Below are 16,571 nucleotides of genomic sequence, written 5' to 3'. Positions count from 1 at the left end.
CCGTGTGTTCATTTCTACCATGGTGATATGGAACCTAGGAAATTTATATACATGTATGCTTATGAGTGCGTATATGAAACATTAGTATCTATATACGTATATATTTCTCAAACCATTATACTGCCTGCAGAATTCTATTGTAACACATCAGAGTTCTTTATGGCTTTTTCCCTTTCATTGCCTATAAATAGTGAATGACTTGGTATCCTCAGTGTATATCCTTACTTGACCAATGAATTTACTTACATGCTCAGTGTAACTCCTCTTCCATGTGTATAAACAAACTTTCTCTGTTGAGGGCCTCTGTACCTCCTGTGTCCTGTGTTTTTGGCACCAGCAAGGATCCCACTACCACATAGCACCCTCCCTCCTGCCCCTCACTCCCTATGGCAGGCCACTCCTACTTTCTCCATTCAAGGAATAGAAGTAAAGGGCCAAGATTGTCTTTTGAAACTGTTAATCCTTTTTTTTTTTTTTAATGTTTTTCTTAAACAAGGAGATCAGCAGAATCCAGCTCCAGCTGGACAGGTTGATTATACTAAGGCCTGGGAAGAGTATTACAAGAAAATGGGTATGTTCTACATTTCTTTTTTATACATTTAGTTAAATTTGAAACATTTAATAAATCTCACTAGAAGGATGAAGATTGTTATAAAACCATGTTTGCATTATGTTTTTGTTACTTGCACTTTGTTTTTAACTTCTAATATCTTGAAGGGAATATCAAATGTGTTCTTTTTTTTTTTTTTTAATGTTTATATTTAAGAGAGAGAGTGTGTGGAAGCGAGGGAGGGGTAGAGAGAGAGAGAGACAGAATCTGAAGCAGGCTCCAGGCTCTGAACTGTCAGCACACAGCCTGACACTGAGCTCGAACTCACGAGCCATGAGATCATGACCTGAGCTGACGTCAGACGCTTAACCGACTGAGCCACCCAGGCACCCCTGAATGCATTCTAAAATCACTGATTCTAAAAATACATAATTCTTAAAATTGTGGTTATATAACAAAGAAATCCTTTTGTTTCCAAATGCATTTGTCAGCCACAATAATTAAAACCAAAAGTTCCACTGTTGCCACATATGACCCTGAATATTACTTGTACTTTTGTCAAAGACAGTTACATATATCAGTAGCCTGAATGGCATAGGTTAAATTCTAGAGAGCCAAGCAAAAATCGGTTGTGTGGTATTTTCTGCTGCACAGTAACTAGATAAGTAACCTACAGGGACATAGGATGTTAGTTACTTAAATAACATTTGCATATAGGAGAAAGGAAAAGTTGTACTCTAGAAAGGTCATTTCGATTCAGTAACTGTAGAACACATACTACATACCAAACAGTGATAGATGCTGAGAATGTGATTGTGAGGGTAAACAGGTAGGAGCCCCTGACCTTCTGGTTATTATATTCTCATGGAGGATACAATTGTTAATCAAGTGTTTTGCTAAATATATTACTACAAATTGTTACAAATGAAAACTGTACTTCTAACAGTTGAAATGTACAGCCACTAAGTGGTAGAACCAGAATTTGAACTCCCAAGAGGGCCTAAACTCCAAGCCCATCTCCCAGATTTGTTTTTTTCTGGGACTATTTGGAACTTGATATTCATTTGACCCTTAACATAGGTTTGAATTTTATGGGTTTACTTGTAAGTGGGTTTTTTTTTTTACAGTATTATATAAATGAACTTTATGATTTTCTTCTTGTTTCTCTAGCTTACTTTATTGTAAAATACAGTATATAATACTCAAAATGTGTGTTAGTCCACTGTTTATGTTATCTGTAAGGCTTCTGGTCAAAGGAGACTATTAGTAGTTAAGCTTGTCCAAAGTCAAAAGTTGTATGTGGGTTTTCAACTCCACAGAGGTCTGTGCCCATTAACCCCTGAACTGTTCAAGGGTCAGCTGAACGGATAGTAGTTTTTGTTTTTAGAAGGTTATGGTGTCATTTGAAATTGACCCATGTACACTACAGCCACTTGTCACAAATGAAAGCCAAACAGATAAACTCGTCCATTCTTCCCAGGTATAGAATGAATGTATAGATGGTAGAATTTTATCATAGTATACAGTCTGTTTGAGATTTTCAACATAAACTTCAATGTTTCTTTGCCTGTGAGTGTTTTGTCGTCTTCACAGAAAGAAAATTTTCCAGAATGGTGATTATATTAAATTTTCTTTTGTGTAGGATACGTTTACTTCATGATAAGGATGTTTTATGCAGCTTATTTTCTATTTAAAGAAAGAAAAATTGTTTTTCCTGTTAGTATGACTTTCCATGCTACATTCCTGAGGCTAAAACAGATTATGTTTTTGTGACCCATCTTATCTCAGGCAGGTCTACAACAGCTAAAATTCTGCAAAAAAATACTTTTAAAAAACTTTAATCTCAAAGCAGTATACTCTAATTAGGGTGATCACATAATTTATTATCCTGACTGGGATATACTTTTGAGAATAACTGAGAATGCTATTAATAATCATCCCATGATAGTGGTCAGGACATATGGTCACTTTAACTTGTATGAAATAGTGTCACCATTGTAAAAATTTGAGCATGTGCAATTAAAAATCGCTGGGTCTTATATTTTCACCATGGTTAATGTGCCAGAGATGTTCTCTATGTTAATATTAAAAATAAGTTGGGGCGCCTGGGTGGCTCAGTCGGTTAAGCATCTGACTTCAGCTCAGGTCACGATCTCACGGTCCGTGAGTTCAAGCCCCGCGTCAGGCTCTGGGCTGATGGCTCAGAGCCTGGAGCCTGCTTCCGATTCTGTGTCTCCCTCTCTCTCTGCCCCTCCCCCGTTCATGCTCTGTCTCTCTCTGTCTCAAAAATAAATAAACTTCAAATAAATAAATAAATAAATAAATAAATAAATAAAAAATAAGTAAAAACAGGCCTGTTTGTGGACTTAGATAATTATTGGGGAACTGGTGAAACTTGTGTTTTATTATATTTTATCATTCATTTGCAGCACGTTGACAAATTTATGGTTTGGTTTTTCTACCTTTTATTTGCCCAGAGTGAGCAGTTGTGTTGAATGTAATCTGTGAGGTCTTAATACCATTCAGATTTTTTTTTTCTCAGTTATGTGTTTTTCTGTAGCACTATAGTGATCAGCTGTTAATTTTTTTGAGCAAAAGATAAGTTGAATGATTATTTCACATATAAATCTTAAGGGAAATAATAATAAATTGCCAGGTTTCTAATCCTGGCTAGCAGGTCAATTTATTTTGTCCTATAGAAGTTCTTTTTGCAAATGAGTTGTTGCTTAACTACCTTAATTTCTTCTGGGTGCATTACTGGCCAGATATTGAAGCATAAGACTAATATAATTCAGTTTTCAAGATTTTGTTTAAGTAATCTCTATGCCCATTGTGGGGCTTGAACTCACAACCCTGAGATCAAGAGTCATGTGCTCTACCAAGGCAGTATTCAAGATTTGTAAATAAAAGGGAAGAAAGTAATAAGATATTAGGGAGATAAAAATTTTTATCTCCAAATCCAACTATCTTATTTGGAGAGGCCAAGTTGAACTCTTACAGTGGCAGAGCTAGGATTTTCTAGGACTCTGGACATCCCAGTTCCCAATCTAGTAACCTCTTTACCAAACTGGGCAGGCTGTCCCAGCTTCTGAAGCCAAATCTCAGCTTTGCCTGTTAAGGACAGAAAATATCCACTAACGTTATAAATGTGTCATTGTTTATAAGTAAGTAAATCTCTTAAAACAGGAGGGTTTTGTTTTTTGTTTTTTGTTTTTAATGTTTGGTTTTGAGTGAGAGAAAGAGTGAGACACAGAATCTGAAGCAGCTCTGAGCTGATAGCAGAGCCTGACACGGGGCTGGAACCCATGAGCTGTGAGATTGTGACCTGAGCCGGTCGGACACGTAACTGAGCCACCCAGGAGCCTCAAGTTAAGTTTTTTAGTTAGTTTTGTTTTCTGAAACAGTTCTGAATTTCGTAGGATTAATATCAAGAGAATTTAGGAGAGAAATTCGCAAAGATGAGATTATAGAGGGTTAACAAAGGAAATTTTAAGTGTTACCAGGAATGGCAGTAAAGCTCGAAGAGTGGGTATTTTTGGAGCTAGAATGAGGAAACTTTTGTAATAAGTAAACAGATCAAACTGGATTTCAAAGTAGACAGGCAGTTCCCATTTGGGAGAGGGCAGGTGAAGGCATTTTTTGGAAAAGTTTGACTTAGAGAAAGGCTCTTACAATATTAAGTACTGATGTGGTGGACTCTGAGCCTTTGGCATATGGTACCTTAAGGGGAAAGGGTGTGTAGTGAGGAAAATGGTTGTGGGAAAGAGGCAGTATATAGAGTGATAACTTGTAGTGACATCTATTCAAGCAGGTTTGGCCATTGGGCTATTATGTGTGAACTCTAGGGCAAGTCTTACCTCTTGAATGAAATGAAAGTCAAACCTTACAAATGGTGAATCTACATGTAAATGTTAAGTGATGTTCTAAAATATGAACTAAACAGGCATCACAATAGTTCTTGAACTAAGAAGGATAAAGGGAGCAAGCTAAAGTACATTCCTAAAGGGGGCAGAGAGGCACAAGAGGCTAGGGGAGAGCCAAGTAAGTCCTAAGCAGATAGGAAGAGTTATTTTCCAGCAGGGCAAAACTTGCCCCTCATGTTGGAGGAGTGAGATGACTTTTTCTTTGGACACCTTCAAGATTGGAATGTGAGGTGTTTACGACTTACCAAGTGCTTGATTTTCTTACAGTCTGACATGTTTACCCTTCACTTTCCACAGAAATACTTGAAATGGGAGAGTAGGTAACATTTGAATTGGATGAATTTTCTTAATGTGTCTCTGTTTCTACCATCTTATATTGTAATTTTGCCTCTAAAATGAATATCTCTTAACAATGATGTTCAGTCCCTTTTTGTAAACCTGAAGTAGAAATTGTTGCTGTCTTAACCGAGTTTGGCCTCAAGTCAGCAGGTTTTCAAGTGTACAACTTGTAAGAGACATTGTGTGGTTTTATTACTCTTGATACCCTGGGATATTTGGGAGTTGTCTAAATACTGAAACCTATTTCAGATTTGTTTAAATTGTGTCTCATTGGATCAGTATGTGAAACTCACTTCCTGTTTGAAAAGAATTCTGGAAAACAAAACTAAAAATTTTGTTTATATTACATGGGATTTCTCTGTTGCCTATAGAAGGGGGTTTTTTTCTTGGATTTTTTTTTTTCAACGTTTATTTATTTTTGGGACAGAGAGAGACAGAGCATGAATGGGGGAGGGGCAGAGAGAGAGGGAGACACAGAATCGGAAACAGGCTCCAGGCTCTGAGCCATCAGCCCAGAGCCTGACGCGGGGCTCGAACACACAGGCCACGAGATCGTGACCTGGCTGAAATCGGACGCTTAACCGACTGTGCCACCCAGGCGCCCCATTTTTCTTGGATTTTTAAAGTTACTCATAAAAGTTAAAATTCTATTCACTGAGTTGCTTTTAATTCTTCAATTTTGTGATTGATGGTGATAGCCTATTTTCAGCAACTATACAGAGTTCAGCTATACAAAGTTGGCAACATCCAACAAACATAAAAAACAATTTTCCCTGTGTCTGTTCTCTAGTATTTTTTATCTAGCTATAATAATTTCACCAGGCAAAGTACTAAGCTATATAAAATTCTGCTCAAAAAAGGGAGCTCAATAGGAAAACACATGTTCTTCCTCCCCAACTTTTTATTTTATAAATTTTTATACCTTGATAAAATCAGAAAAATCATACAGTGAACACCCATATTTATATTTTCTATTCAAATTCTACATTTTTAAAAAGTTTATCATATGTAATTTGTGTGTGTATATATGTATTTTTTGTGCCTGAGCCTTTACAAAGTAGGTTGCACACTGTTGTAAATAAATTATTTCAGTAATATCAACATATAGACCATATTTTCTTTGGTTGTCAGAAAAATGTCTCTTGTGGCTGTGTGTGTCTATGTTGTCTTTATTTTAATCCAGAGCCCATTTAAATTTTGTGCGTTGGATTTGGTTAATTCTCTTTAGTCTCTTAATTACCCTGCTTAAAAAAATACCTGCTCATGAAAGCTGTTGAGTTTTGTGTTTGATTGATCTTGTTCCTTCGAATGTCTTTGGTAATTGTTCTTTATGTTCTTTGTCATGTTACTTTTAATAAAATTGTATTGTGGTTTGAACATATATTAAAATTTTAAACATCTTATTACTAAAGAGTATTTTGATGGTTAGTCTTCGTACACATAATTTATAGGTCACAAATCAGGAAACAAAGATCTTGACCGTATCTTAAAATAATGAAGTCTTTAATAGATTTCACATGGGTTTTTTGTTTTTCAAAAATGTTCTTTTCCTCCATCAAAGATTTACATTTTATTTAAAACCTGTAGTGTAACATCCAAATGAATAAGACAAGAAAAAATAGTGGTCTCCCCCCCTCCCCACACCCAGCATCACCATCAGGGAACCATAGATTGTTTACTTGAAATACTTGCCAAACTCAGTTTAGAACATTAATATTTATAAATTCTGTAATTGAATCCAGATTATGCCTAAATCATTGCCTTTCTTGTTAAAACTATGTGGATGGTTTTGATTTCACTTTTTATTAATAGTAATGCTTTAGAACTAAAAGTTACGATTAATGTAAGGCAAAAAGAAACAGCATTCTGATTTCTTTAATTACAGAGTAGTTTTCTGACACTAATGAATAAGATAAAACAGGAGCAATTCTGACCCTCTGTGCTTGTCTTTGTAACCTGTACTTACAGTGGATATAATTTTGTATTAAAATTTAGGGGGTTTTTTTTAGGTCAACAAGGGCAGACACAAGATTATTCAAAAGCTTGGGAGGAATATTACAAGAAGCAAGGTATTGTTTTTATTAGAAATGAGATTCTTTTGGGCTTTTAATTGTGGTTACAGCAACAAAGTTGTTCTGTTTTCTCAAAGGTCAAGCGGTTCCTGCTCCTACTGGTGCTCCACCAGGTGGTCAGCCAGATTATAGTGCAGCCTGGGCTGAGTACTATAGACAACAAGCAGCCTACTATGCCCAGACAAGTCCCCAGGGAATGCCACAGCATCCTCCAGCACCTCAGGTATACTAAACTTGCTAATGTGTTGATTTCTACTCCAGTCATGTTTTCTGCATGTTTACTGTTTTGTCTGTTTGGGATTATGTTTGCCTTTTAAATTTTTATCTGGCATAGCATAACTAAATGAAGTACTGTGATGTATTGTTTGGGTTTTTTTGTTTGTTTTTTTTATAATGCTTTCTGGCATCTGAGTGCTGAGTATTTCTACAGTGCCTCTGATTTTAAAAATAAATTTTTTTCCCCCAGGGATTTGCAAATCATGCAAGAAGCCACCACCATTTATATTAACCAGTTTTTCTTTCTTAAAGGATTCACTCCTGAGTTAGCTCCATTTAAAGGATTTTCTTTAACTTTTTGTGTATTTCTTATGTATCTCTTCTGCACAGGGCCAATAATAAGAAGTGGACAATACAGTATTTGCTTCATTGTGTGGGGGAAAAAAACCTTTGTTAAATATATGGATGCAGACGACTTGATGAAGATCTTAATTTTGTTTTTGGTTTAAAATAGTGTTTTTTTTTTTTTTTGAAAATGTACAAAATATCTATCACTACTGATAGGAGGTTAATATTTCTGTGTAGAAATGAAAATTGGTTTGTTTTTAGTATTTAGTGTAGATGTACACATTCCAGCAAATGTATTTGCAACTATTATGTGGTCAATGCTTTGTGATATAAATGTACTTTTTCAATGTATACTTTCACTTTTAAAATGCCTGTTTTGTGCTTTACAATAAATGATATGAAACCTCCTGTGTCGGTAAGTTGGATATGTGGGTATTTAAAGGATTCATAATTTCTTAGCAATGATAAATTAAGATACATATACACAAAATATAAGCTTTCCCCATGAAATATTAATTGAGTTTTTAAACACTGGCATGTTTTTTCCCCCTTGCAGTATAGTAGTAGATTGGAGGATCTTTTCCATTTATTGTATTTGGCTGTTTCAGCACAAGTAATCCTGATATCTTCATTTTTTTTTCCTTCTGTTTGATTCAAAACTGCATGTGTGTACAGTGATCTTTTGGCATACTTCCATTGCATTAACAGTGAAATTTCCTTTTATACATGACCACTGTTTCAGATCTGTACTGCTGCTATAACAGTTAACCTTTCTGTTCTTAATTTGATAATTACTTCGATTTCCAAGACTGTTTCAGCATAACTAATTTTAAACAGTTTTCGGATAGTGAATATGAGTAGTTGAATAAGAAGTTTTTTCATGTAAAGAAACTTTCAATGTATACAATATTAGTGTGTTTCTTTTTAAATTTAGGGTAGAAAAGTAAATAGTATGCAAAAAGTATAGCTACAGTGCATCTGCCATTGAAACATTATCGGGGTATGGAAATGTTCAAGCTTTTTTCTTTTTTTTTTCTTTTTGCAGTATAGTTAAGCCTTGTTTTGTAAATGCACAAGTCCAATCATTGAATCAACTTAATTTTTTATGTACTTGAAATCACTTTATTACCCTATAACACTCATGCTAAAGTTCTGATATTTTGTTGAAATCCATTGTTTTACTCTTTGCATATTTGTTGGCTCTTTGCATATTAATATATTAGACTACATGCAAATACAGTCTGTCTTGCCATTGTCTGTTGAAGTGCAGGTTTGATCCAGCCAGTATAGAACTAGCTCTGTAGGGGTGAGGAGGACTGTGCTGTGTATCATCCTTGATTGTGTTCCTTCAAGGAGCATTGCACTGTAAGTACATCAGAATGACAAATTGATGAACTGCAACAGTATCTTTTTGTCAATGTTCCACATAATGTAAATGCCATACTTTGTGTGAATATTATGTTGGAATACAGTGCTGATATCTTGGAAAACCATAACTGCTTCTTAATTTAACATAGAATAATACATAGGTCTGTATTTTTTTTTTAAGTGAGCTTAATGGGTAAGTATTTTTGATATGCTTTAGCTATAGCTAAAGAAAACTGATCATTAAAATTGAATAGTATTACTCATTGGTGCTCCTAAAAATATATTGCTTTTCAGTGTACAGTATGCATATCTTCTATATTAATATGAAAGACTTGAAATGTGTCAGACAGAAGTGGTTTTCAGTTTGCAAATATTAAGCAATGTAGCAGTTTTAACACCATTTCATAAATATATATATACATATATATATATTCTTTTCATTGGTGGGGAGCACCAGTTCTGAATATACTATAAAGGAAGATGTACAAGGACATAAATGTTGAGATTACTTATAGGGTAGAAAATAGCAGTTCAGTTCATTATAGATATTTGAAATGTTTTTGATTGTTTTATAGAACCTGGAGTGACTTCCCTTGCCCTTATTTAGATATGGATATATAGTTCTAGTTTGAAGTTTAATAGTTAAGGAGTTAGTTATGTGTTACCTTTAAGAGTAGGGTTATTGACATGAACAATTTCAGTATTTTGCATGATACTGTTTTATAGATGACCTTTTAGGAAAGTGGTGCATTTATTGATTAAACTGAAGAAATAGCTCAGTTGGATTCAATATCATAACTCACAAATTGGAGGCTGTTGATTTTGATTCATTTAAGGTTTAAAATCTTTATTAATTGCAAACAGTGCAATTATTTATACTTCACAGTGCCTTCCCAGACCTTCCACCTTAGGTTCTGCTGCAAAAAGCAACAGGTAAGCACAACCTAAGGACATATATAAATAAATATTTCAGTACATTAATGTTGTCCCTGTGAGGTTTTTGTGGTTGTGTATTCAAAAGCAATCTGCTACTGCTTCCCCAAAATGTATTTTGTTATTTATGCTACCATTTCAGTGGAAAGTCTGTAAGTTGTTCAAACAACTGTTTACATTTCTGGGTAATGTTTTTTATTTTAATTTTTTTATTAAAACAAGAAAAAAGAAATGATGAGTAGATTGCTGCTATAATTGAACTACATCCAAACTTTTTGTAATCTTTTCCCAACTACAGAAGAATTGTTAAGAAAGGGCAGTTAACATAGTTTTCGAGATTTAGGAAATCACTTGGTTAGAAACTTCAACAGCCTTCACAAGCTTTTTATGATTGACAGGTTGACAGGACATTTTCTTTCTTTGCCCTCCAAAGCTATATGGAGTTTATTTTTTTCTTATTCTTTAAGTATAACAATTCAGTAAGGACATTATGGGTCAGAATTTTATTACGAATTTTTTTTTTAAGACAATTCAGTTTTCGTAACATACACTGAAAAAGGAAAATATAAGGAATACTGGCAGTATGTTTTGATAAGGCATGTGCATCAGTGAAATGTTAACTGTATAGCAAATAACCTTTCATAATCTGTATAGCAACCAATATTTTTCTGATTTATAATACTTTAATAATTGACGCTGCATTTTACTTTTTTTGCCAGTTTAAAATGTTTGTGTTCTTATAGATTTTAACTGGTACATATTTTGAGTTAAGATGAATGTATTAAAGCAGCATCCTATCAGTTTTGTTTATTCAGTTTCTAAAATGTGCTGATCCTTTTAAAACTCCTGCTTATCTCTACAACAAAGAAAAATATTCAAAAATACTGCCTTCATTTTCACACACAGTGCTGAAGATGCTGCAAGCACCAAATCATAGCTCATAAAATCAGGTCCTGAGATAGTTACCCATAAAGAGGAATCCTTTGAGTGTATGCCATTGGTGAGCCGATGAGCATGGACCATAGAAGGGCTCAATGTAGAAGGTAAAATTGGCAAATCATAATTGAGAAATATGAAATGTATTCCCATACATTGGTATAGGGTGTAATGTACCTGCTTTTGATCACTTTTCATTTTAAAGTGCTATTTGCTTGATCTTAAATGTTCCATGAACTGTTAAATTTTGTAAGTTGTGTAGTTACTGCACCACATTTATGTGTGTGTATTGTTTTAATAGTCAATGATAGGTATGTTAAGACTGATAATATAAAGGAGATCTTTGAACCTTAAGGAGCCTTTCAACTTTTGGTTAGCTGTAGTTTGCATTTTTATAAAATAATAGATGAATGCTAATAGATATTGGGGCATTGTTTCTATCTCAAGAGTTTTTTTTAACTCATTACCATAAGCCTTCACTGATAACTGCATTTTTAAAATGGCGCTAATCTTAACCTTGAAATAAATGGAAAGCAGAAAAGGTGAGCCAGTTGACTTGAATGCAATGGATGTTAGGAGTGGTAGAAACAATGTTTAGATTGAAATTGAACTGATTTATTTTATTTAGCACTTAAAACTTGACAATGTGTTTGTTTTAAGATATTTTAGTGTGGTGATACTTAGAATTCTAATGGGTTTGATGTTTGTTTTAGAAATGAAAAGTATACTTTTATTTTTAATTAACAAAAATGGTTTTAATACTAAAACTAGTGATTTAATACTAGTTGTTTATAAACATTGTAAAATATTTCCTTAGCCAAATACCTTGGTAGTTAATTCAAAAGGGTGGGTTTGGGTAGGAGTAGCAGAGTAAACTTAAGCGGGAAATAGGAATATATGCAGAAGTGATTACGTTTGTTTGAGTGCTCTGCCAGGAGAACCAGTTGTACCTGTGAACATCTGTTGTCTAGAGTAAGGATGTAGAAATTATCAATGAGGATGTCTTTTTATTTTCTGAAAATTCTGCCTCATTTTAAAATGTATTTTAACAGTACCTAAAGATAATTTTGACTCTGAAAATAACCTTTATTTTTTGTTTAGTCACTTGAGTTATCTTGCCACAGTATAAACTTCTGAGGGATTTAAATTGGTGCTTTTAAAAAAGAAGCAAATAAATCCCAAGGTTTTATTTTCTTCAGTGATAGCCCTATAGAAACTCATAAATGTATTTGCGCATATATATATATATTTTTTCTTATGCATGCTCGATGCATTTTCGTCCTGAGAAAAGTGTTCTCTACAGAAACTACCCGTGTGTAAAAAGAAGATTGGCTTAAAATGGCTACTGTGATGGGAACAGTGTCTTAGGGAGATGCAGCTTGGACTTGAGGTAAATTGAATACTTTACAAACTGTGGTTTAGAGTTTGCTTTAATGACAATGTATGTAAAAGGGCACATGATTGCTGTAATTTTGTATTGATTATGGTTTCCTCAATAAAAAAATAATAAATGTACATTGATGAATATTATAAGGGAGTGTTTTGTTTCTTTTCTAAAATATTGAAAAGACTTTATTTTAAATACACAAGTTACTTTATTATGGGTTTACATTGTAAAATAAAATTGTCTTCCAGAAAACTAAAATATAAAACAACTTGGTAATAGAACATGGTAATTAATTATTTACAAACTCATTTTAGACCAGATTTTAAAATTGAAGATTGTGCCTTTTTTCTCCCCCCCTCTTAGACCTCAAAATCTTCAATTATGTTGAAAGTGTTTTCTCCTGCATGAACTACTGATACAAAGTTTTTTTACTAAAATATAATTTGTTCAGGCAAGGTCACAGCGTAAATTTGCTTTAGAAGCTTGAATATAACACACCTTTGAATAGTACATGTTAATAGTCTCAACACTCAGAATTCTATATAGGCAGTGGTTTCCATTAAATTTTCTCCTTAAAATTTAGTCTTAACTTTTGTTGTTCTCCATGTTCCCCCTTTTCCCTCTGTGCTTCAGAAAGACTTTAAAACTACAACAAGAAAAATGACTATTAAGGAAAACTCAGTAGTTTCCAAATTATGAAGTCTCCATTAATTTTAGGTATATAAATAGCTCATAAACATCATTTTTTCATGCAAAATAATGTTTTATTTGTGATCTTTAAAACGTAATTGCTATAAGCTTAGAATAATTGAGTAACTTTTCCACTCTACCCCATTAAATACACATTAACTTCACAATATGGTGACGAATCTGGTGATGATTTGAATAGGAAGAAGGTATTCTTTAGATGAGCTTGTGTTTTGAAGACTGTTAGGAAAAGGAATAAAAAGTCAATATAGTGGCACTTCTGGTTTCCATTTTTGGCCCCGCCACAGAAAACATGGATGTAGTAAGAAATTTGGGGGGGTTGGGAGGGGGCAGAGAAAGTTCCAGGGAGAGGGAAGGGGAGCTAGTAGTCGTCAGCTAAAAAAAGAGAAGAAGAAAAGTGATTTTTTAAAGGAAAAAAAAATTTAAATACAATAAAAGTTCTAGATTAAAAATGATTAATTCTTACTTTCAATTGTAAGAATACAGGTACTAGCTGCAGAGCCTTTGTTGTTGACCGCTTTACACATATATTCTCCTTCATCTTCTGGGAAAGTTTCTGGTAAATAAAGGCAGTAAGTTTCTCCTCTTTCAATATATTGATAGTCTTCTCCATCTTGCAGTATTTCTCCTTCAAACCACCATGTAATTTCTGGTTTGGGTTCTCCTGTTACTTTAACAGTAAATCTAACTGGCTCACTGTCTACAACTGATGTGTTTTTTAGAGGCCTCTTGAACCATGGAGCTCCTGATCTCGTTTGCTCCTCATCTTCAATAGTGGAACCATTCATGATGCTACCACCTTCTTCTTCCTCCTCCTCTTCTCTTTTCTGTATTAAAATAAGTCCATTCAAGTTGGCATTTATAGTAGCATTTTTAGGACAATGCTTTAGTAATAGAATTTTATGGATAAAAGGGTTTTTTCTTCCCAAAGAACATGTAAATATGCTTACTACAATTATGTACTTTATAAAACATTCCACTGACTTGAAAGCTATTAAAAATTACTTTAGGGCACCTGGGTGGCTCAGCCGTTAAGCATCTTTGACTCAGGTCATGATCTCACAGTTCTTGAGTTTAGTCCCACATTGATTGAGTTTGAACCCCACTCCTCCCTTTCTCTTCTCTCCCCTTCCCCCCACCTTGCCAGGCCCCTCGTGGGATTCTCTTTCTCATCCCCTCGCTGACTTGCGTCCTCCCAAAATTTTTTTTCCTAACCCCCCATAAAATTTCAAGAGCATCTTTGAAAAATAAAGGACATGTAAGCCTGGTACCTTTTGTAGTGCTGCATCAATTTCCTTTTGTTCAAACTGCATGCGTAGTAACTTTTGTTCTTCAATTCTTCTTTGTTCCTCTTCTTCTCTTGCCTTAGCCATTTGTTCAAATCTAGCTTTCATATTCACTTTATGAGTAAATGGAGCCTCACTTTTTTTTGCAGGCTTGACATCAACATCTTCTTCCTTTATGAAAGTGGGCCAAGAATAGTAATTGGATATTTTCTAGAAACCAACAAGAACTAAAGCAGTACTTCTGAAGATGTCATTTATGGACACAAAATATACCATGTTTGGTTTATTTGTGCTATACTGCAGCCATGTAGATTTTCACTATCCCCTAATTTGAGAAAAATGAAAGTTTCATTTATGAAACATTGTCTTGACAATTAGAATCCTTTTCTCCCAGTGTAAAGCTACAATGTCATTGGAGTCCCAGGGTATTATTTGCTCAACCAATTCTTTGTGCTAGCTGATAATACTGAATAACAGAAAGGGGTAGGGATGTTATACATTGTTAACTTAAAATACTTCTTGTCACAAGATTGTCCATCATTCTTCACTCTGCTATATAATAGAAAGTGCAACTTCCATTACTTCCCACTTTGTGATTTTCTTCCCCACCCTTCTTAGCTAGTAACTGTCTTTGAGATGAATTCCATCCAACAAAATTTGATGGTCAAATGACAGACAAGAGTGTTCACAGAATAAGTGGAAGACAACTACTGAAAGAGGCATTGGCTGGAACATGGGGGAAATTGTTGAAGTATATGGTTAGTCCTCTATATAGGGTGAGAGTTGGAAGCTATGGAAATAATTAAGGAGTAATTTAAGAGCAGAGTTTCAATTGTTAAATAGTGTGAGTGTATACAACAATTTGGTGATGATGGGGTCACTGGTGGCCTTTGAGGGCAGTTTTAGTATAGTGGGTTGTAGGTACAGTTAATTCAGGGTTTCTAAAGTACTTTAGCTGTAGTGGACTCTTGGTTTCTAAACTACCTAGACTTTTATGCCTGGAAATCTCACCATTTATATTTCACAGTACTATGAAGACATTGCCTCAGTGTACCACATCCAACTAAAGTTAGGAAATTTTGAAACAAGCTTTGAAGTAATTGCCTATGTAAGAAAAAATCTTGGTGTGTGGATGTTTTGCATCAGTTTGAGGTATTGTACTCCATTCCAATGAATGTAGAAGGAATTGGATAGTTTTTCTTGTTTTCTGGAATTAGATTTTTAAAAAAAAAAAATTTTTTTTTCAACGTTTATTTATTTTTGGGACAGAGAGAGACAGAGCATGAATGGGGGAGGGGCAGAGAGAGAGGGAGACACAGAATCGGAAACAGGCTCCAGGCTCTGAGCCGTCAGCCCAGAGCCCGACGCGGGGCTCGAACTCACGGACCGCGAGATCGTGACCTGGCTGAAGTCGGACGCTCAACCGACTGCGCCACCCAGGCGCCCCTAGAATTAGATTTTTATTTAATGTTGGGAAATCTTAGAACATCAGACACAACCAAATACCTAATGGGTAAATTCTAGTACTCCTGCCATTAATACCAGTGTTTCAGTTTGAAATGATAAACCCAATGCCTATTAATAAACACAATGCAGGACTACAGTTAATTGCTAATATGAATGATGTTGCTGTGGTTTTATTACTAAAAAGGCTAAAAGACATGTTAAACATTGGTTTGGTGCATTCTTAGGGTATTGATACCTACCACATGAATATTAAAGGAAACACAATTGGGTAGTGAACTTGAGATAAAAGAGACGAGAAATGGTTTTGGAGTATGCCTTACTTGGAAAACTAGAAAGTCAAACACTATAAGTGATTGAAATGGGTGATATGGATTAAGGCTACAAGGAGCTGTGGAATTCTTGGATTAGGGGAGGTTATATGGATGAGGTTACCTTGAAAGATGTCTGGAATACAAACAAGCCATGTTGAACACAGACATTTTTATTTTTTAATTAAAAAAATTTTTATAATGTTTATTCATTTTTGAAAGCAAGAGAAAGAGTGGGGGTGGGGGAGGTGGACACAGAATCCAAAGCAGGGTCTAGGCTCTGAGCTGTCAGCACAGAGCCTGATGCAGGGCTTAAACCCACAAATAGATAGATCATGATCTGAGCCAAAGGCAAACACTTCACTGAGCCACCCAGGCGCCCCTTTTTGAGAGAGAGAGCACAAGCAGGGGAGGGGCAGAGAGGGAGACACAAGTATTCAAAGCAGGCTCCAGGCTCTGAGCTGTCAGCACAACCTGTCCCAGGGCTTGAACTCCCTGACTGCAAGATCATAACCTGAGCGAGCCAAAGTCAGATAGTCAACCGACTGAGCTACCCAGGTGCCCTGAACACAGATTTTTAAAGGAGGAAACCAGATAATATTACCAGATAAGTGCAAGGGGAGTCTTATGCTGGAAGTTGATTGCACTCCATGGCAAAACTATGCCAACAAATTTTTAAAGGGTATCTCTGACCTTAATCTAGAGAGAAGATAGGAAGGATGTCAGCATC

The 16,571-nt window shown here is 35.0% G+C and overlaps 2 protein-coding genes across 46 annotated transcripts in view; one reads left to right on the top strand and one right to left on the bottom strand.

The window, feature by feature from the left end:
* Positions 1-12,215, top strand: part of FUBP1 (far upstream element binding protein 1) — a 34,029-nt gene extending 21,814 nt beyond the window's left edge. For 8 of the 38 annotated variants that reach the window (XM_043575354.1, XM_043575346.1, XM_043575341.1 and 5 more), the window contains 3 exons: positions 497-571; positions 6,962-7,107; positions 7,491-7,855. In XM_043575354.1, the coding sequence (XP_043431289.1) occupies positions 497-571; positions 6,962-7,107; positions 7,491-7,499 (230 nt within the window). In that variant the 3' untranslated portion in view covers positions 7,500-7,855. Of the gene's footprint in view, positions 1-496; positions 572-6,821; positions 6,882-6,961; positions 7,108-7,350; positions 7,856-8,713 lie in introns of those variants that run through there. The other 30 variants (XM_043575345.1, XM_043575340.1, XM_043575329.1 and 27 more) reach the window with 14 other exon arrangements.
* A 599-nt stretch (positions 12,216-12,814) lies between these two features.
* Positions 12,815-16,571, bottom strand: part of NEXN (nexilin F-actin binding protein) — a 48,207-nt gene continuing 44,450 nt past the window's right edge. For 6 of the 8 annotated variants that reach the window (XM_043575360.1, XM_043575364.1, XM_043575363.1 and 3 more), the window contains 3 exons: positions 14,052-14,237; positions 13,247-13,607; positions 12,815-13,155 (listed from right to left, as the gene is read on the bottom strand). In XM_043575360.1, the coding sequence (XP_043431295.1) occupies positions 13,142-13,155; positions 13,247-13,607; positions 14,052-14,237 (561 nt within the window). In that variant the 3' untranslated portion in view covers positions 12,815-13,141. Of the gene's footprint in view, positions 13,608-14,051; positions 14,238-16,571 lie in introns of all 8 variants that reach the window. The other 2 variants (XM_043575361.1, XM_043575358.1) reach the window with 1 other exon arrangement.

Source organism: Prionailurus bengalensis, chromosome C1 (assembly GCF_016509475.1).
Source record: "Prionailurus bengalensis isolate Pbe53 chromosome C1, Fcat_Pben_1.1_paternal_pri, whole genome shotgun sequence".
NCBI lineage: Eukaryota > Metazoa > Chordata > Mammalia > Carnivora > Felidae > Prionailurus > Prionailurus bengalensis.
This window is presented reverse-complemented; position numbering and strand designations above follow the sequence as displayed.